At 37.2% G+C, this 13,822-nt stretch overlaps 1 protein-coding gene across 1 annotated transcript in view; it reads right to left on the bottom strand.

Moving 5' to 3' along the window:
- Positions 1–8,633: 8,633 nt before the first annotated feature.
- Positions 8,634–13,822, bottom strand: part of fut8 (fucosyltransferase 8 (alpha (1,6) fucosyltransferase)) — a 73,477-nt gene continuing 68,288 nt past the window's right edge. Inside the window, exons 7-8 of the mRNA XM_015368955.1 lie at positions 12,167–12,317; positions 8,634–10,304 (exon numbers count right to left, since the gene is read on the bottom strand). Of these exons, the coding sequence (XP_015224441.1) occupies positions 9,966–10,304; positions 12,167–12,317 (490 nt within the window). The 3' untranslated portion in view covers positions 8,634–9,965. The remainder of the gene's footprint in view (positions 10,305–12,166; positions 12,318–13,822) is intronic.

Below are 13,822 nucleotides of genomic sequence, written 5' to 3' on the forward strand. Positions count from 1 at the left end.
GGATTCAAACCCAAGGCAGCACTGCTACCCACTGCTTCACTGTGCAGCTCTCTTAAAAATCAAATAATAACAAAATAAAAAGGCTAAAAAAAGGCTAGTAAAAAGCCCAACATCAGGCTAATAAGTACAAGAACCCACAGGCAATAAGACTGAACTTTTAGAACTGAACTGAAATATTCTCAAAAGCAAAGTGCAGTGCAACACTTTCACAAGAACTATCATACAAATGTAAACCAAAAAGGAGCTGGTGGTCTTCGATGGAGTGTTTAAATTACATGATAAAGAAAATTATTGATTTAAGAAATAAAGCAAGAGGAGAAAAGGACACAAGAATGAAAAGAGGAACAGAAATAGAAGAATCCAGCAATGAACCAAGACTAAGAACTGAAATAACAGGTTAAATAGAAGAAGGTCATAAGCCTGATTAGCATGAAGGTGGGCTAATTGAGCTTGATAGCGCTGATGTTAAAACATTTGGGAGGGAACGAGAAAGAGATTAAACCAAATAGAGCGAAGTTGGATCACAAAAAAAAGTATTAAACAAGGGAAAATATAAACAGATATGAACTAGAACAAGTTTTGAATGAACACAGGATAAACTAAAAGGATAAGCAAAAAGGAAATAAACTAACAAGGCAACATCCAATAATAAAGATTATTGAATATAGTAAAACTAAATAACATTAATCAAAAGTGAAGCTAATTGATAGTATTTTAGAGTCGAGTGTAGCATATTTTCCCAGAGATGTTTAATCAAAATATGGTCAACTTAAAACAACAAAAAATGACTAGCAGAAAATTGAGGCTTAAAACGTATGGTTTATTAAATGAAAAAAGCTATTCCATTGTTATCCTGTGTTTAGCATGTGATCTAAAGTCATGCAAAGAGGGTTATAGATGAGCTCCTTAGGAGCTATTGCTGATAAAAAATGAATGTAAGTGGCTTGGAGGACAGTTGACACTGCTGACAGCTGACAAGCCAAAAATATATATTTGAAAGATTTAACTGATTAGAGTTTTGGCCAGACTTGATAAAATATCTCAGGACTGCTCCCTGCACTCAGAACATTAAAGTGCCACTCATTTTATAGCCTTAGGTCGACTGAAATGAAGCCCACCTCCTGCAGTCAGATTTAGGACTGGAGGGGACTGCGCTGTGGATCTGTCTGAATAACCCAGACTCTTTAGTGCTCTTTTGGATAACCTCTTAAAAACATTTCTAGGTCGGTTCTGCTAGAGAAAATGAACATATTTGTATGTTTTGCAGTTTTCAATTCAATTCAATTATACTTTATTAATATACACAGACATTATACATGTGACATTTTATTTTCAAACTAATTTTTATACCAATGAGATGGGCGGATCTAGAGACCAAGAGACACATTTTTTTAAAACAAGGTTTTACTGATTAAAATTTTATTTATTAGTCTTTGCATTTAAAAGTGTCATATTTAAAAAAAATAAAATTCAGCTAATTATTTGCAGCTTTTTTTACAAGCACTGTGCAAATTTCCTAAATATCAGCAGAGCAATTTCACATTAAGTTGGCAGTATTGTGCAGAACACAGCTGGTTGGAGTCACAGATAATTAAGCTGCAGCTCTTCGACCCTCTGCAGCTTCCCTTTTGTTTGGAAGCAGACAAAGCTCTTAGTAATAGCAGCTTTGACTAAAGGCCAAGCTTGTTATCAACAAGTTTCTTAATAATGGCATATCGATGCATGATTATATATCATTATAATTTTGAATGACTTTATCTGAAAAATAATTGTGGGCTCTTCCACTGTAGGCTTCAGTGTTTGAAAAGTTTGGTAATTGAATGAAAAGACTAAGGAAATGTGTAAAATAATGAATGATTTTAAAAACCCTAACATGCTTTATTGTTTAAAGATGGAACAAAGTAAATAAAAGCTGATATTTTTTCTTGTTAAAAGCAAACAAGCAAATAAATGGTTTTATTTGTTTGTTTTTATAAGGATCCAATTCTACAGTGCGCTATTTAAAAGGAGCTTTTCCTTTTTACTGTACAAAAATTTATATTTCAATTAAAAGAATTAAAAAATGTTAGAATATATTTCATACAATAGTAGGGTTTTTTTATTGAAGGATAAAGGCAATGCCCTTTAACATTTAATCCTTGATTGTTTTTAAGTGTTCTATAGTATGTTATGTCAAATTGGATTTATTTTTTAAAGTGTCTATGGTTAAAATGTCTACAAAATGTTCCTGTATTTCTCCAAAAAAAAAAAAAAAAAGAATTGGATAATGTCTCTAGTACAATTAGGAACATTTTTCATGGGCGAGAAGAAATTACTAAAATATAGTTTAAAGAAAACTATCATGGGGTTGTCTAAATTCTGGAACAAAAAAAGGCCAAAGAAAACAGTTTATATGTACTCAGAGAAAAAAACATTTGAAAGATAGATGTTACAAAAAGCCTAATCAGCACATTATCATTTCAAAACTGAATCAGAGGAAGGAACTAGTCAGAAAGCTCAGTTTTTAAAAAAAAATTATTTTATAATTAGTGGTAAACTCCAAAAAAGATAGGACTTGCAAAAAAAGGTCCAAAGTAGGATTTGAAACTTGTATCTTTTTGCTCTGTCGTGGTTTTCCACACATTTGGCAAACCATGACATTAAAAACATTTTTGGTGACATTAAAAATGGAGATTTGGAGACAGAGCTATAGCCCATTGTTAGTGTGGTGTAGTGGGACCTTGGGAAAACCCTTTGTCTCATATATTGGGTGCTTTTTCAGGTCCCAAATTTATGAACAACTGTTTCTTATGGAGGTCTGGTTAGGAGCTAGCAACATGGGATGTTAATGTGCTCTCCCTATTTTGGTGCAGCTGCTGGGGTGGCCAGGTGCCTGCCCAATGTATAAGGGGCTTGGTGGTGGGCTCTGCTGCTTGCTGCCAGAGGTTTGTGTGCACCAAGGGTTGTGGGGGGGACTGGGTTCCTGACAGGTTTTTTGAATGCATATGGCAGTGTGGCTGAAGGGATTAATTTCTTCTCGCCTTTTGCCTATTTTTCCAGGGGGCTTCTGCCCATGTTCCTAACCGACAATCTACCTCTGTGTAGGGCAAATGGCTGCCCTGGTGGATTGCCCTGTGTTTGCTTGCCTGGAGCTGTTGTTGCTTTCCAGAGCCGGGTCCACCTTTGCTTTTCTGGTCTCTGGTCCTCTACGTTTTAGTCCAGGTGAAAACCTCGCTCATATAGTACAACCAACCACCCATCTTGTAAGTTTAAACTCTTACATAAAAACATAAACCCTTGACTATGTACCACATTCTTAAGCTGTAATCTAAAAATGAATCTGTGACCATTTCTAGATCGACATTTTTTCTGTCCTTGGATAAAAAAATACACTTTCCTGAGTTCATAGCTGAGCGATTGTTTACTTAATCATTCTAAAACAAATGTCTGTTGCTAGTTGGTCCCAAATTTAATGAAATTAACACTGACTTAATTTAGATGTATAACTCTGACAGATATAGATTTAGAGCGATTTTCACAGGTAGCTTATCTTTAAAAATATGGTAAATATCCTGTGTTTATATTGTTTCTTTTAATTTAAGAGGACTATGAAGTGCTTTACACAACATTCAGTCATTCTACAATGCACACACTGATGATGGTAAGCTATTCTTCTCCCTAAGAAGAACAGAGCTGATGTTCGAATTGTAAAAGTAAGTAGAAATACATAGTTTTGTAACATGGTATCTAAATGTCCACACCTGATTCAAATCGCCAAATTTCCTTCTGGGTATGCTGTCAAGTTCCCCCGGAGTTATTCTTATGACTTGCTTATTTGACTCAGGTGTGTTGAAATAGAGCCACATTTAAAAGGTGCAGGATACCTGATCTCGGGAACTGGAACTGCAGAATATTGCCAAACACCATTTATTGGATGTTCTCTTCTCATTCTGCCTTTCTTCTTTTCCAGTTGATTTTAAAAAAAAAAAGGTCACTGGTACCACAATTCATAAAAAATAAATGTTTTGGTATACAGTGTTGCATATACATCAATCAAACTGTAAATAACACTAATCCCTGCTATAGAGCTATTAAAACAAACTCACCCTCTTCTCCCTTATGACTTTATTTAGTCCACCTTATCCTTCATTTGACTTTTTTCCTTACAATCATTCAATTTTGTTCTTTTCTTTTTGCAATGCTAGTTTGTGATTGAGGTACCACAGGGCAGTGTTTTTAACCCAGATCCTTAAGGCTCATCATTCTGCATGTTTTAGATGTTTCCCAGCTTGTTTTATCAGATAAACATATAAAACATGCAGGCCAGGTGCCTTGAGGACCAGGGTTAAGAAAAATGGCTCAAGTTTGCTGTGTAAAATGGTTCTTGTGTCAATCTAATAGATTGCCCAACATGTGTTTTTAATATCCACTTTGTATACCACCAGGTAAAAACAGTAGATTACTCATTCTGCTGGTTCCCACCTTACTCCCAGGATTTTTTATGTGCAGGGGGTAAGCTTACTGTTGTGCTTTGGATTATTGTGTTGCATTATCCCCCAAGTGTGTTTGAGCTGAAGATTACACTCTGATGGACTGATGTGCATAGCAGGATATACTCCTAAAAAACTTTCCCTTTCATCTTTGTTGATATTACACAACATAATGTTTTCCCAAAGGTCCTGGGGACCATGAAGAGATTTATATGAGGTGTGCTTTTCATGGTTGGCAGTAGTCGTCCTTGCTGATCATGGAGGGCATAGTCCACTACATAGTCCCCACTGTATGTGGACACAGTAAGCTTGTATGAGAAATGAGAACAGCACATTTGAAACAGGATGTGCATGCAATGGGCTTGTGCATACTCTTGCACGCCCATTTTTTAGAAAGGAGAGGGCAGGTCTTTTAAAAAAATACTCCACAATACCTTTAAGGTCCAGTGTACTGCGCCTTTTAGATGTACCTCGGCTTCAGTATACCTCAGTCTAATAATCTGATCATTATGAGGAAAACATGGCTTTTTCAGAATAGTGCAAATTGTAGCTCCTACCTCCTGTTCCTAGCTCCTATCACTCTGCCTTTCAGGTGGTCAGTGGGAAGAACACTGTCCCCTGGCAGGAAGGGAATACTGCATTGCTTTTCTGAATCCAGACAGCTTTTAGCCTTACTGATGTCACTTGGCAACAGACTCTCACATGGATGATGCTCGCTAAATTGGGACTACAGCCTTCCAGAAAAGAACTAAAAAAACAAAAACAGAAAGTTACACAAATGAAGCGAACAACTATTTTACGTAAAACCCAAAACCAAAAAGGTGTGCACATTTGCATTTGTCACAGAGTACATGTGAAGAAATAATGCATTTTCATCAACTCCATGAAGTGGGCCTGTGTCCTTTCACCCAATGGATTGTGGGAAACCCTATAGCTCCCATGCAATGGACAGGAATGTCAAGAGATCCCTGTGCTAAATTAACTAAACTAAATTAACTAGGAAGCATCCTGCTTCCTCTTCCTATCTCCTTTCTTACTGCCAGAACTATTTGAGTAGCATTTTTAATGGTGAACCGCTTTGGATTTAGTGTCCTAACCTGTTTGTATTATTCGGAATTTCTTCATCATGTTTGGTTTCATTAGACTGAAGCACTTTGTGGTGTTTGATTCACAGTATTATTATTATTTTTTATTCCAACAGTTCTGGATGTGGCAAATGAAACTCAGCTGTGGTTAATTGGTTAATTTATCCTGCACAACAGGCAAGACATAGTTTAAGACAAAACTTAAAAAAAATATATTATAATCTTTTTTTTAATTTTCTTAACTTTTGATGCAAGTATTTCTAACCAAGCAACGAGTGCAGGGGAAAATATAAAATGGTAACAGGTGACAATGCTAGAGGAACTACAGTGCAAGTAGAACTATCTTAAAAAATAGCAATACACTAACTTTTAATCTTGTTTTAGCAATGTGTGCACACCTTACACCAGTTCTTGCCATTCAAATGTATTCTCTAGAGAGTCTCTGAGTTTATTACAGCAGACTAAAAACAAAGCTAAGTGGAGAGAAACCAAGGTAGAAACATTGCTTCACAGTAAGAATGCGAAGAAAGAACATCCTGCTATTTCTGGGTATCTATGACATGTATTGCTTTATGACACACTAGAAACAAACCAGTGGGGGAAGTTGAACATTCTGACATGTCTCTAAAAAAGGTTCCCCTTTTAAGCCATGACTCAATGTGGGAGGCCCACAAATAGCTTATGTGCTTTCAACAAGTAATGCTTTAATTAGAGCAGAAAAACAAAGAAAGAAATCCGCCTGTTGAGAAACTGAGTGTTCTCTATCAGAAGCGCTGGCCAATTAACAGAATAATTAACTGAATTAACGTCTCTCTTAAATGAGTGTAACAGGCTGCTATGACAGCGACGAGTGTATTTTAATTAAAGTGCCCTCCAGTTAGTGTGCGCATTTATAAACCCCGCATGGGATGCTTTTCCAGTGAAAAGAGATGTTCATTGCTACATCTACATTGGGAATGCTTTGTCACAAGGATGGAATTGGTCACACATTGTGTATCGAAGCTAAGTGGGAACAAAACAAAACTATTATTCTTCCTCACTCACACCAAAAGCTAATCTTCTCTGACCGCTCTGTGATTTTCCTTATGGGCATCCAATGAAGCATGCAGATCAGTTAAAATTAAAGAGGGATCTGTAATGAAACTCCCCCAAAAGAACCCTAGAGTAACAAAATAACAAGACAGTCCATAAATAAGACACACTGAACAAGATAAAAAACGACTGGGAAGTGCAGGATGTCGGAAATGGGACATTAAATGACAGCAGGAAGTTTTTCTGGTGCTTTATCAACATGGCGAGAAGCATTTTGGAACGTAAAGCAGAAATGTCATGCACCTGTCACATCCTATACTTAAAAAAAGCAAGTGTCTGTTAAGGCGCTCAGTTTGAAATGTAAATACACAACATGTTAAAGAGTTTTGGCTTTGAAATGATGGAAAACCCATTTTGCAACCCTAACTAGTGGCACTTTTTGATGTTGTAAACCTAATCCTTTGACACTTAATGAAAAGGGGTTTTCGTGCCTGTGTCCCTGTCTTGTGTAAAAAAATCAAAAGATTAACTTCAGATAAAGACTTTTTACTTCTAAAAAATAGATGGACAGCCTTGAGGAAGTCTGCAAATAAAATGGGTTGATACTATAAAACGGGGTGGAAACCAGACACCCCTCAATGCGGTAAATGTCTCATCCATGGAGAAGACAGAGAGTCTGTCATCATAGTTACGGTTGCACATGTGGCGTAAAAACTCCATAGTGACAGGTCCCTAAGTGAATCAGATTGACTGAAGAATGCCAACAGTTCTGTACGATGTTAGGGTGCTGAGGTTGACATGCCTCATTGAGATGGCACCAGGGCAGTCCAAGACTGGAAGTCATGGTTCTAACTTCTTTTAACAAAGGGGTTTATTCTAATAGTTAAGTATCACACTGCTTTCCACTGAGAGATTTTATTCTAGACTGGAAAAAAACTGACAAATCATGGAGCCTTTGAAGGAGGAGGTGTGCACGGTTATTATTGATTCTTTACTTTTGTGTGTCTGCTCCACATGAATTTTTGGTGAGTCCATCTGGAAAATTTGTCTGAGTTGTGTATGGGGCACTAGGGTATACTGTAGTCATTGCATACACAAAGCAAATATTAAGCAAGAAGTTGGTCTAGTTGCCAATTAGGGTTGGACCCCACCAGGGCTTCTTTCTTGTGTCTGATCCTGATTTTAGGATTTATAGATAGGATGTCACACATGGAGAATCTTTATTTTTTTTTTCTAAATAAAAGGCTCTGCTTTTAGTTGTTTCAGGTGATGTGGTGTGTTTGTGTCTCCACATCATGACCTGTCTCAGGAAACAATGAAGTAACTATGATGTGAGTCCGCACTCAAAGTCTGCTGGACTGCTCCGCCTCAAGCAGAAGACTTCAAGTATCACTAGAAATTGTAGGATAGAGTAGCAAATGGACTAATATGATGAAGTCATTTCTCCATTAATGCTGCTAGACTGTAGCTTAGAGGGGCTGCACCATGGGATGAAGGTTGAAGTAGAGCCACTGCTCTTCTGCATCAAGGGAATACTTTCTCTGAAGGTTTTCTTCACCAGTCCCACTGGTAGGAGACCTCTGGTCAGACCCCAAATATGCTGAATGGACCATATATATTGACTGGTTGTGAGAATGTCCACAATGAAGTGAACTGTCTTATGGGGAATGGGAATTTGAGTTTCTCCCCTTCAATGTTACCTTCCTATTAATGCTGGATAAAAAAACAATAGATTCTGACATCTAAGTAACTACAGAACCAACATAGCTGTATGCTGAGTAAATCGACTACATCTACTTGATAGCTAACTAGGTTTTTTGGGGGAAAAAGAACAAGAAGAACCTGCTGTCAGAATAAAAACAGATTTTAAAAGATGAAACCAAGGATAAACATGATAAATGAATGGACTATACATTTATTACCTGCTTAATCTACTCATTAATCACCAGGTAAGAGGTGGGGCCCGCTCCGGGTGCGTCCCCAGTCCATTACAGGGAATCATGGACGGTTGCAGAAGGTAAAGCAGAAGCTCAGAGCAGAAGGAAAATGTGTTTCTCAAGTTTATTTGATTTGTGGTTATCAAAGACAATGCCCAAGAACATAATTTATGAAAACAGCCTTCATAGTGGTGGTGGTGGTGGGGGGGAGGGTTGATATGAAATAGCACTTGAAAAAAAACGAACACCTATTTTTTTTAAGCAAAGTTAAAAAAAAAGGAAATAAACAATGGTGGAGAGGGCAATACTGCCAAAAAAGGACATAATCATCATCAGAGTGCTATGTTTTGGTGAGCCTCCTGGACGGCTCCTGTGTCGCTGCACCATGAGTTCACTATTCTCAAACTTATCATTGTTTGTTATATTAGCAGTGGAGTGACTGGTCTTCAGGGTTCCATCCAAGTGTTAAGAGCCAATCAGAGGGCCTCTATTTCCTGTAAACTCTTTAGTCAAATAATAAAAAACCAATAATCGGACACATGGTCATGACATGGCCCCTTAGACTTGCACCTCAAACACAGGCACACATGATCAAACACTTCCTATTTGCCTTTCACTCTTCCTCACACACACACTCACTGTACAGTATACAATAGATTAGCCCCAGACACACAAAATTAAGACCATTAAAACACTCGATAAAAGCACAATGTGGTTTCTGTAAAATTAATTGCACATGATAACATGAAATGGAGGAAGCATGGTGAGATGACGAAGCATGGCAAGAGGATACAGTACATTCAGTAAACAATAGATAAAGAAAAATACATGAGGGAAAAAAAGGCAAGATTAGAATCAAAAGCACTGGAAATAATTAAATTAAAATCAAAACACGTCATTGTTTTTTTTTTTGTTTGTTTGCTTCTTCAGTCAGGGATTTGAAGCTCAAAAGGGGTGTGCCTGGTTTACAGTAATCCCAGTCTCGTTTCAGGACGGATGGCTCGGTCCGTTTAAGTGGAGATCTTAATCGCTTTTTTTTTCTCTCCTCTTGCTTTGTTTTAAAAATCAATGTTCACGTCTAAGTATCTCTACAGACCTGACGTCAGAACGCCAAGGTGAGGGCACTGGGGAGGAGGGAGCAGAGAGGTGCGAGTCTTCCATGACCTGACATATGCACAGGCATTTACAAAAGTGCACACACACTCTCACACACACACCCACTCAAGTTCAACGAAAGAAAAGTCAAACTTGCTCATACACATACATACAGAGTGCATTTTGTTCCTATCACCCCTGGGTGCAGGATTTTTCTTTTCTTCTCAGCTTAGCGTAGCGACTACGCCTCTTTCTTCTGTACAAAAAAAGAAGCCTCCTTCCCTGGAAATGGAGACTGTGTCTCTTCATATTCTTCTTTTTTTCCTCGTATGATCCTCTTTTTTTTTTTACTTGTTTTGAGAGTTGAGCAGTTTGTCTGCCTCAGGGTAAAGTGGGTACTTCACTGTCTCAATTTTCTCCTTGACTTTGTATGAAGGGTAGAGGCCGGTGCGGCCCAGCTTCCGGTTGATGCCTTTGGAGTATCCGTCCCAGTGGTTGCCGGCCACGCCGATCACATCACCGGGCTCCAGGGGAATGTCCTCGCTGTTGCGTGGCTGGTGTGGGTAAATGGCGATCTGATTGTGGGCATTCTGGCCTCCAAAGTAGTAGATGTCATCTAGGGAGTAGAAATAGGAGGAGGCATCCGGATGGAGCGTCTGCATGATCTCATAGGCCACACGGCAAACCTGGGAAAAAAAGTCCAAGTAGGGATTATTTCAGATAGAAAAATAAACATTTGGACTTGACCACATGTCGACAGACGTCAAAATGTTTCATTGAGATATCTTTTTTTAATAAAACTTTTATTAACCCCTTTAATTAATTTAATCTCAGTGTAAATCCATCTATTCCTCGAAGGCCACCGAGGTTTGTACATCAGTGAACAAACAGCATCATGGACACAAAGTGACCCAAATCAGGGAGAAAATTATAGAGAAGTAAAAAAAAAAAATCAGCTCAAGATGAAAAAAAATTGTGCAAAAAAATGCAAAATACATAACCTAAACATATTACAATTTCCCAATATTATAAGGCTGTCTAAGGTATTATATGAATCTAAAATCCACAATAGCAAAATATGCACTAAATATGCAAAATTTGTATTGTAGTCAGATACAACTTTTGAGTTTTGCATCGATGTTTTAAAAGAAATCTAGTTATAAATATAGGGTATTGATTCAGGCTGACAGAGTACAAAGGGATGCCGTTAGTTTGGTTTTTTTGTTCAACAAAAATTTAAAAAGTAATCACATTTTTATTATATACGTCCATCCAGACTGCTTTTTGTAAATCCACCAAATAAAATGCTAATATGATACATTTAAGATTGTGGTTGTAATTAAAAATAAAATTCAAAAGATTAAGTGTGGTGATATCTGTGCAACAACAAAGCCTTATTCCTTGCTATAGGATAGAGATGCACAATAAAACAACCTTGCACCTCATTCTGGTTAAGATCTTTGATGTAGGTTTATAAAGCGGGATGTAAGCAGGAATTAAGAAGTTTTCACTAAAACTTTAGCAGTGAAATAAGGCTTTTATACTTCATGCCTTTACAATCCAAGCTAATCAAATATTCGATATGACATCAAAGATGTAGTAAATGGGTTAACAGTTTCTGTGCTTTGAAACATGTGAGGAATAATAGAACAATGGGCTTGTTGGAAATCACATGAGTTTGTTTAATGAAGCTGTTCCAGTTTGGCTTGTGACAAATTTCAAAACAACTCTTTGTTTTCATTTCATTCAACTGTGAAATATTTTTCTGTATTTAAGGAGGGACGTTTGCCTTGCATGACATTTCCATGGTTCTATAAAGGAATATTTACTCTGGTCTCATTTCTAATGAATGATCTGTAAGTTAATGTCCCACAGATGTAGGGAAGCTACCAGAAAACCAGATTCTAATCTGATTCTGTTTGTACTGAAAGGTTAGAAAAAAACATAAAATACAGCTCTAGACAATTTTAAATCATATAGTTGTTTAGAACTGTATAATTTCTAAAGGCGCATTCACACCGGCCACGTTTTGGGCTTCAAAAAACGCATAAACGCCGAAATTTGGACAGTGGGTCAAATGCTGGTTAACTTATCTCCTCTGTTCTGTAGCCACAAGCTAAAGAGCAGCTTGGCTTTATTCACTTTGGTAAGTTGGAAAAATAACTGTCCTTTCCTTGTAGCTTCCAGCACCAAACGCTCGGATGCTCGGACAGCAGAGCGCTCAGACCCGGATGTGCCTCTCCCGAGGCTCGGATGCACCTCTGGCCCTCTCGACACAGTTCCAAAGGCCTTTCATGTAAAAAAGATGCTTTGATACCCAAAATGCGTTCAGGGCGAACGCACCATAATACAAATACTACAGTGCAAGAGGATTCGTTACCTGCAGTAGTAAAGGAACACCTACATCTCAAGCAATATACAACCATAACTTAGATTTCTCCATTTTCTCACGGTTCATTAAATTATATTTAGTCTTTTTAATTTCATATTTGAATTCACACAGTGGCCATTTGAAGCCGTTGCTGAGTGTGAACAGCAGTTAGCTCACCTGGGAAGAAAACGTGCAAACCAGGAAATCTGTCTGAGACAGGAAGTGGATGTCCAGGATGACTCCTCTCAGTGAGTTCTCCGTGTAACGGTTATGAAGGCCTGCTGACCACGAGATGGAGTTATCACTGATGAACTCATAGTCTGGATACCTTAGAATGAAAACAAGATAGAATAATAAATTAAAAAAAGGTTCAGGATATGGGAAAAAAAATACATATACAGAGGGTGTATATAAAATGTAGTAGTGCTACATTTTTTAAAACATCTAACAAATTTTCAGACACAGAGAACATAAGTAAATTAAGAAGTGTTTTTCCAATAAGAAAAAACGTTATTTTTTGAATTGAAAATAATAATTCTTAGTTAAAACAAAATAATTCAACTGGTGGTTGTGTCACTCTAGATGGCAACAAATGTTATTTTTCTTTCTGATAGTTTTTATTGAGTCTAATAAGTCAAAATTGTGAATAATTGTGGATGTTGAGTCAAACTTTCAAGGCCATATTCTTGCATCTTAAATGTATGTAAGTCTAAATATTTACTAGGCCTCTTCAAGATTGTAATTTTTATGTTTCTTTGCCACTCAGGGGGAAATGCAAGAGTTGGTTCATTGTCCTGCTGAAGAATTACATTGTGATCAAGTTTAAGGTCAGAAAACTGATGATTGGAAATTCTCTTTTTTAAGATGTTCTGCTTGAGAGCTTTATTCAAGGTAATATCACTTATGGCTAATCTTTAAAGTGCTGAACAGAATGCAGCTCGATGTTGTGGGTAACTTTCATTTTTTCTCTTAGCAATACGGAGGATATTTTCTCAAAACTCTTGAAGATCATTAATAAACCTTTTAGCCAATATAAAATGGGATTCTTTGTTTTTCTTTTGAATTATTCTGCTGTATGTTTTTTTGTTGTTGTTGTTTTTCTCTTGTATTGTTCAATCATGAACCTCAGCTGTCTTTGAGGTAAGGCTTTCCATGTTTACTGGGGTCTATTATGACCCTTTGGCTGAGTCATTAAAGCTATTTTGGACTGATTTCATAGGCTTGAAACTCTTCTATGTCTCCTCCATATAAACATTGTTGCTCTTGCTGCACTGATGTCCACATTTGAAGGCTTTGTAATCCTCTCCAGCCTAACAGACAGCATTCTCATTTGCTCTTGAACTTGTTTAAAATCAAGGCCAGAAAAGTTGCTTTTTGAAATGTTTTACGTAACATTATGTTTTCAGACTAGAGCAAGACTGACACATCATCCTGCAGATATACTTAGCCAATATCGCATTAGTGTAATATCGATTCATTAGTGCATTCAGTAGCCATTAGAATAAGACAGATTTATTTTGTATACACAAGTGTAAACACAAAGAAGTTATGTTAAGCCATGCCTTGAAATCAGCTGATGCACACTCATTGCGGCTCCCTTCATCTGCTATTCATTGTTAAAATACAAATGATCATTTCTAGTTTAAATTTGACTCTTGTGCAACTTTTATCCCTTTGTCATTTGATCATGTAAATTGAGGAAGAGAAAGAATTGGCTCAAAACATTGGCAGCACATTTCGAGGATTGGTTAAACTGGTCAAAATACTGTAATCTGTAATGAAATCAGCCTTAAAAAAAACTGCATCTCTACTTTAAATAGGTTGTTTTAAAGA

This window comes from Cyprinodon variegatus, unplaced genomic scaffold, assembly GCF_000732505.1.
Source record: "Cyprinodon variegatus isolate N-32 unplaced genomic scaffold, C_variegatus-1.0 Scaffold37, whole genome shotgun sequence".
In the NCBI taxonomy this organism is placed as follows: Eukaryota; Metazoa; Chordata; class Actinopteri; order Cyprinodontiformes; family Cyprinodontidae; genus Cyprinodon; species Cyprinodon variegatus.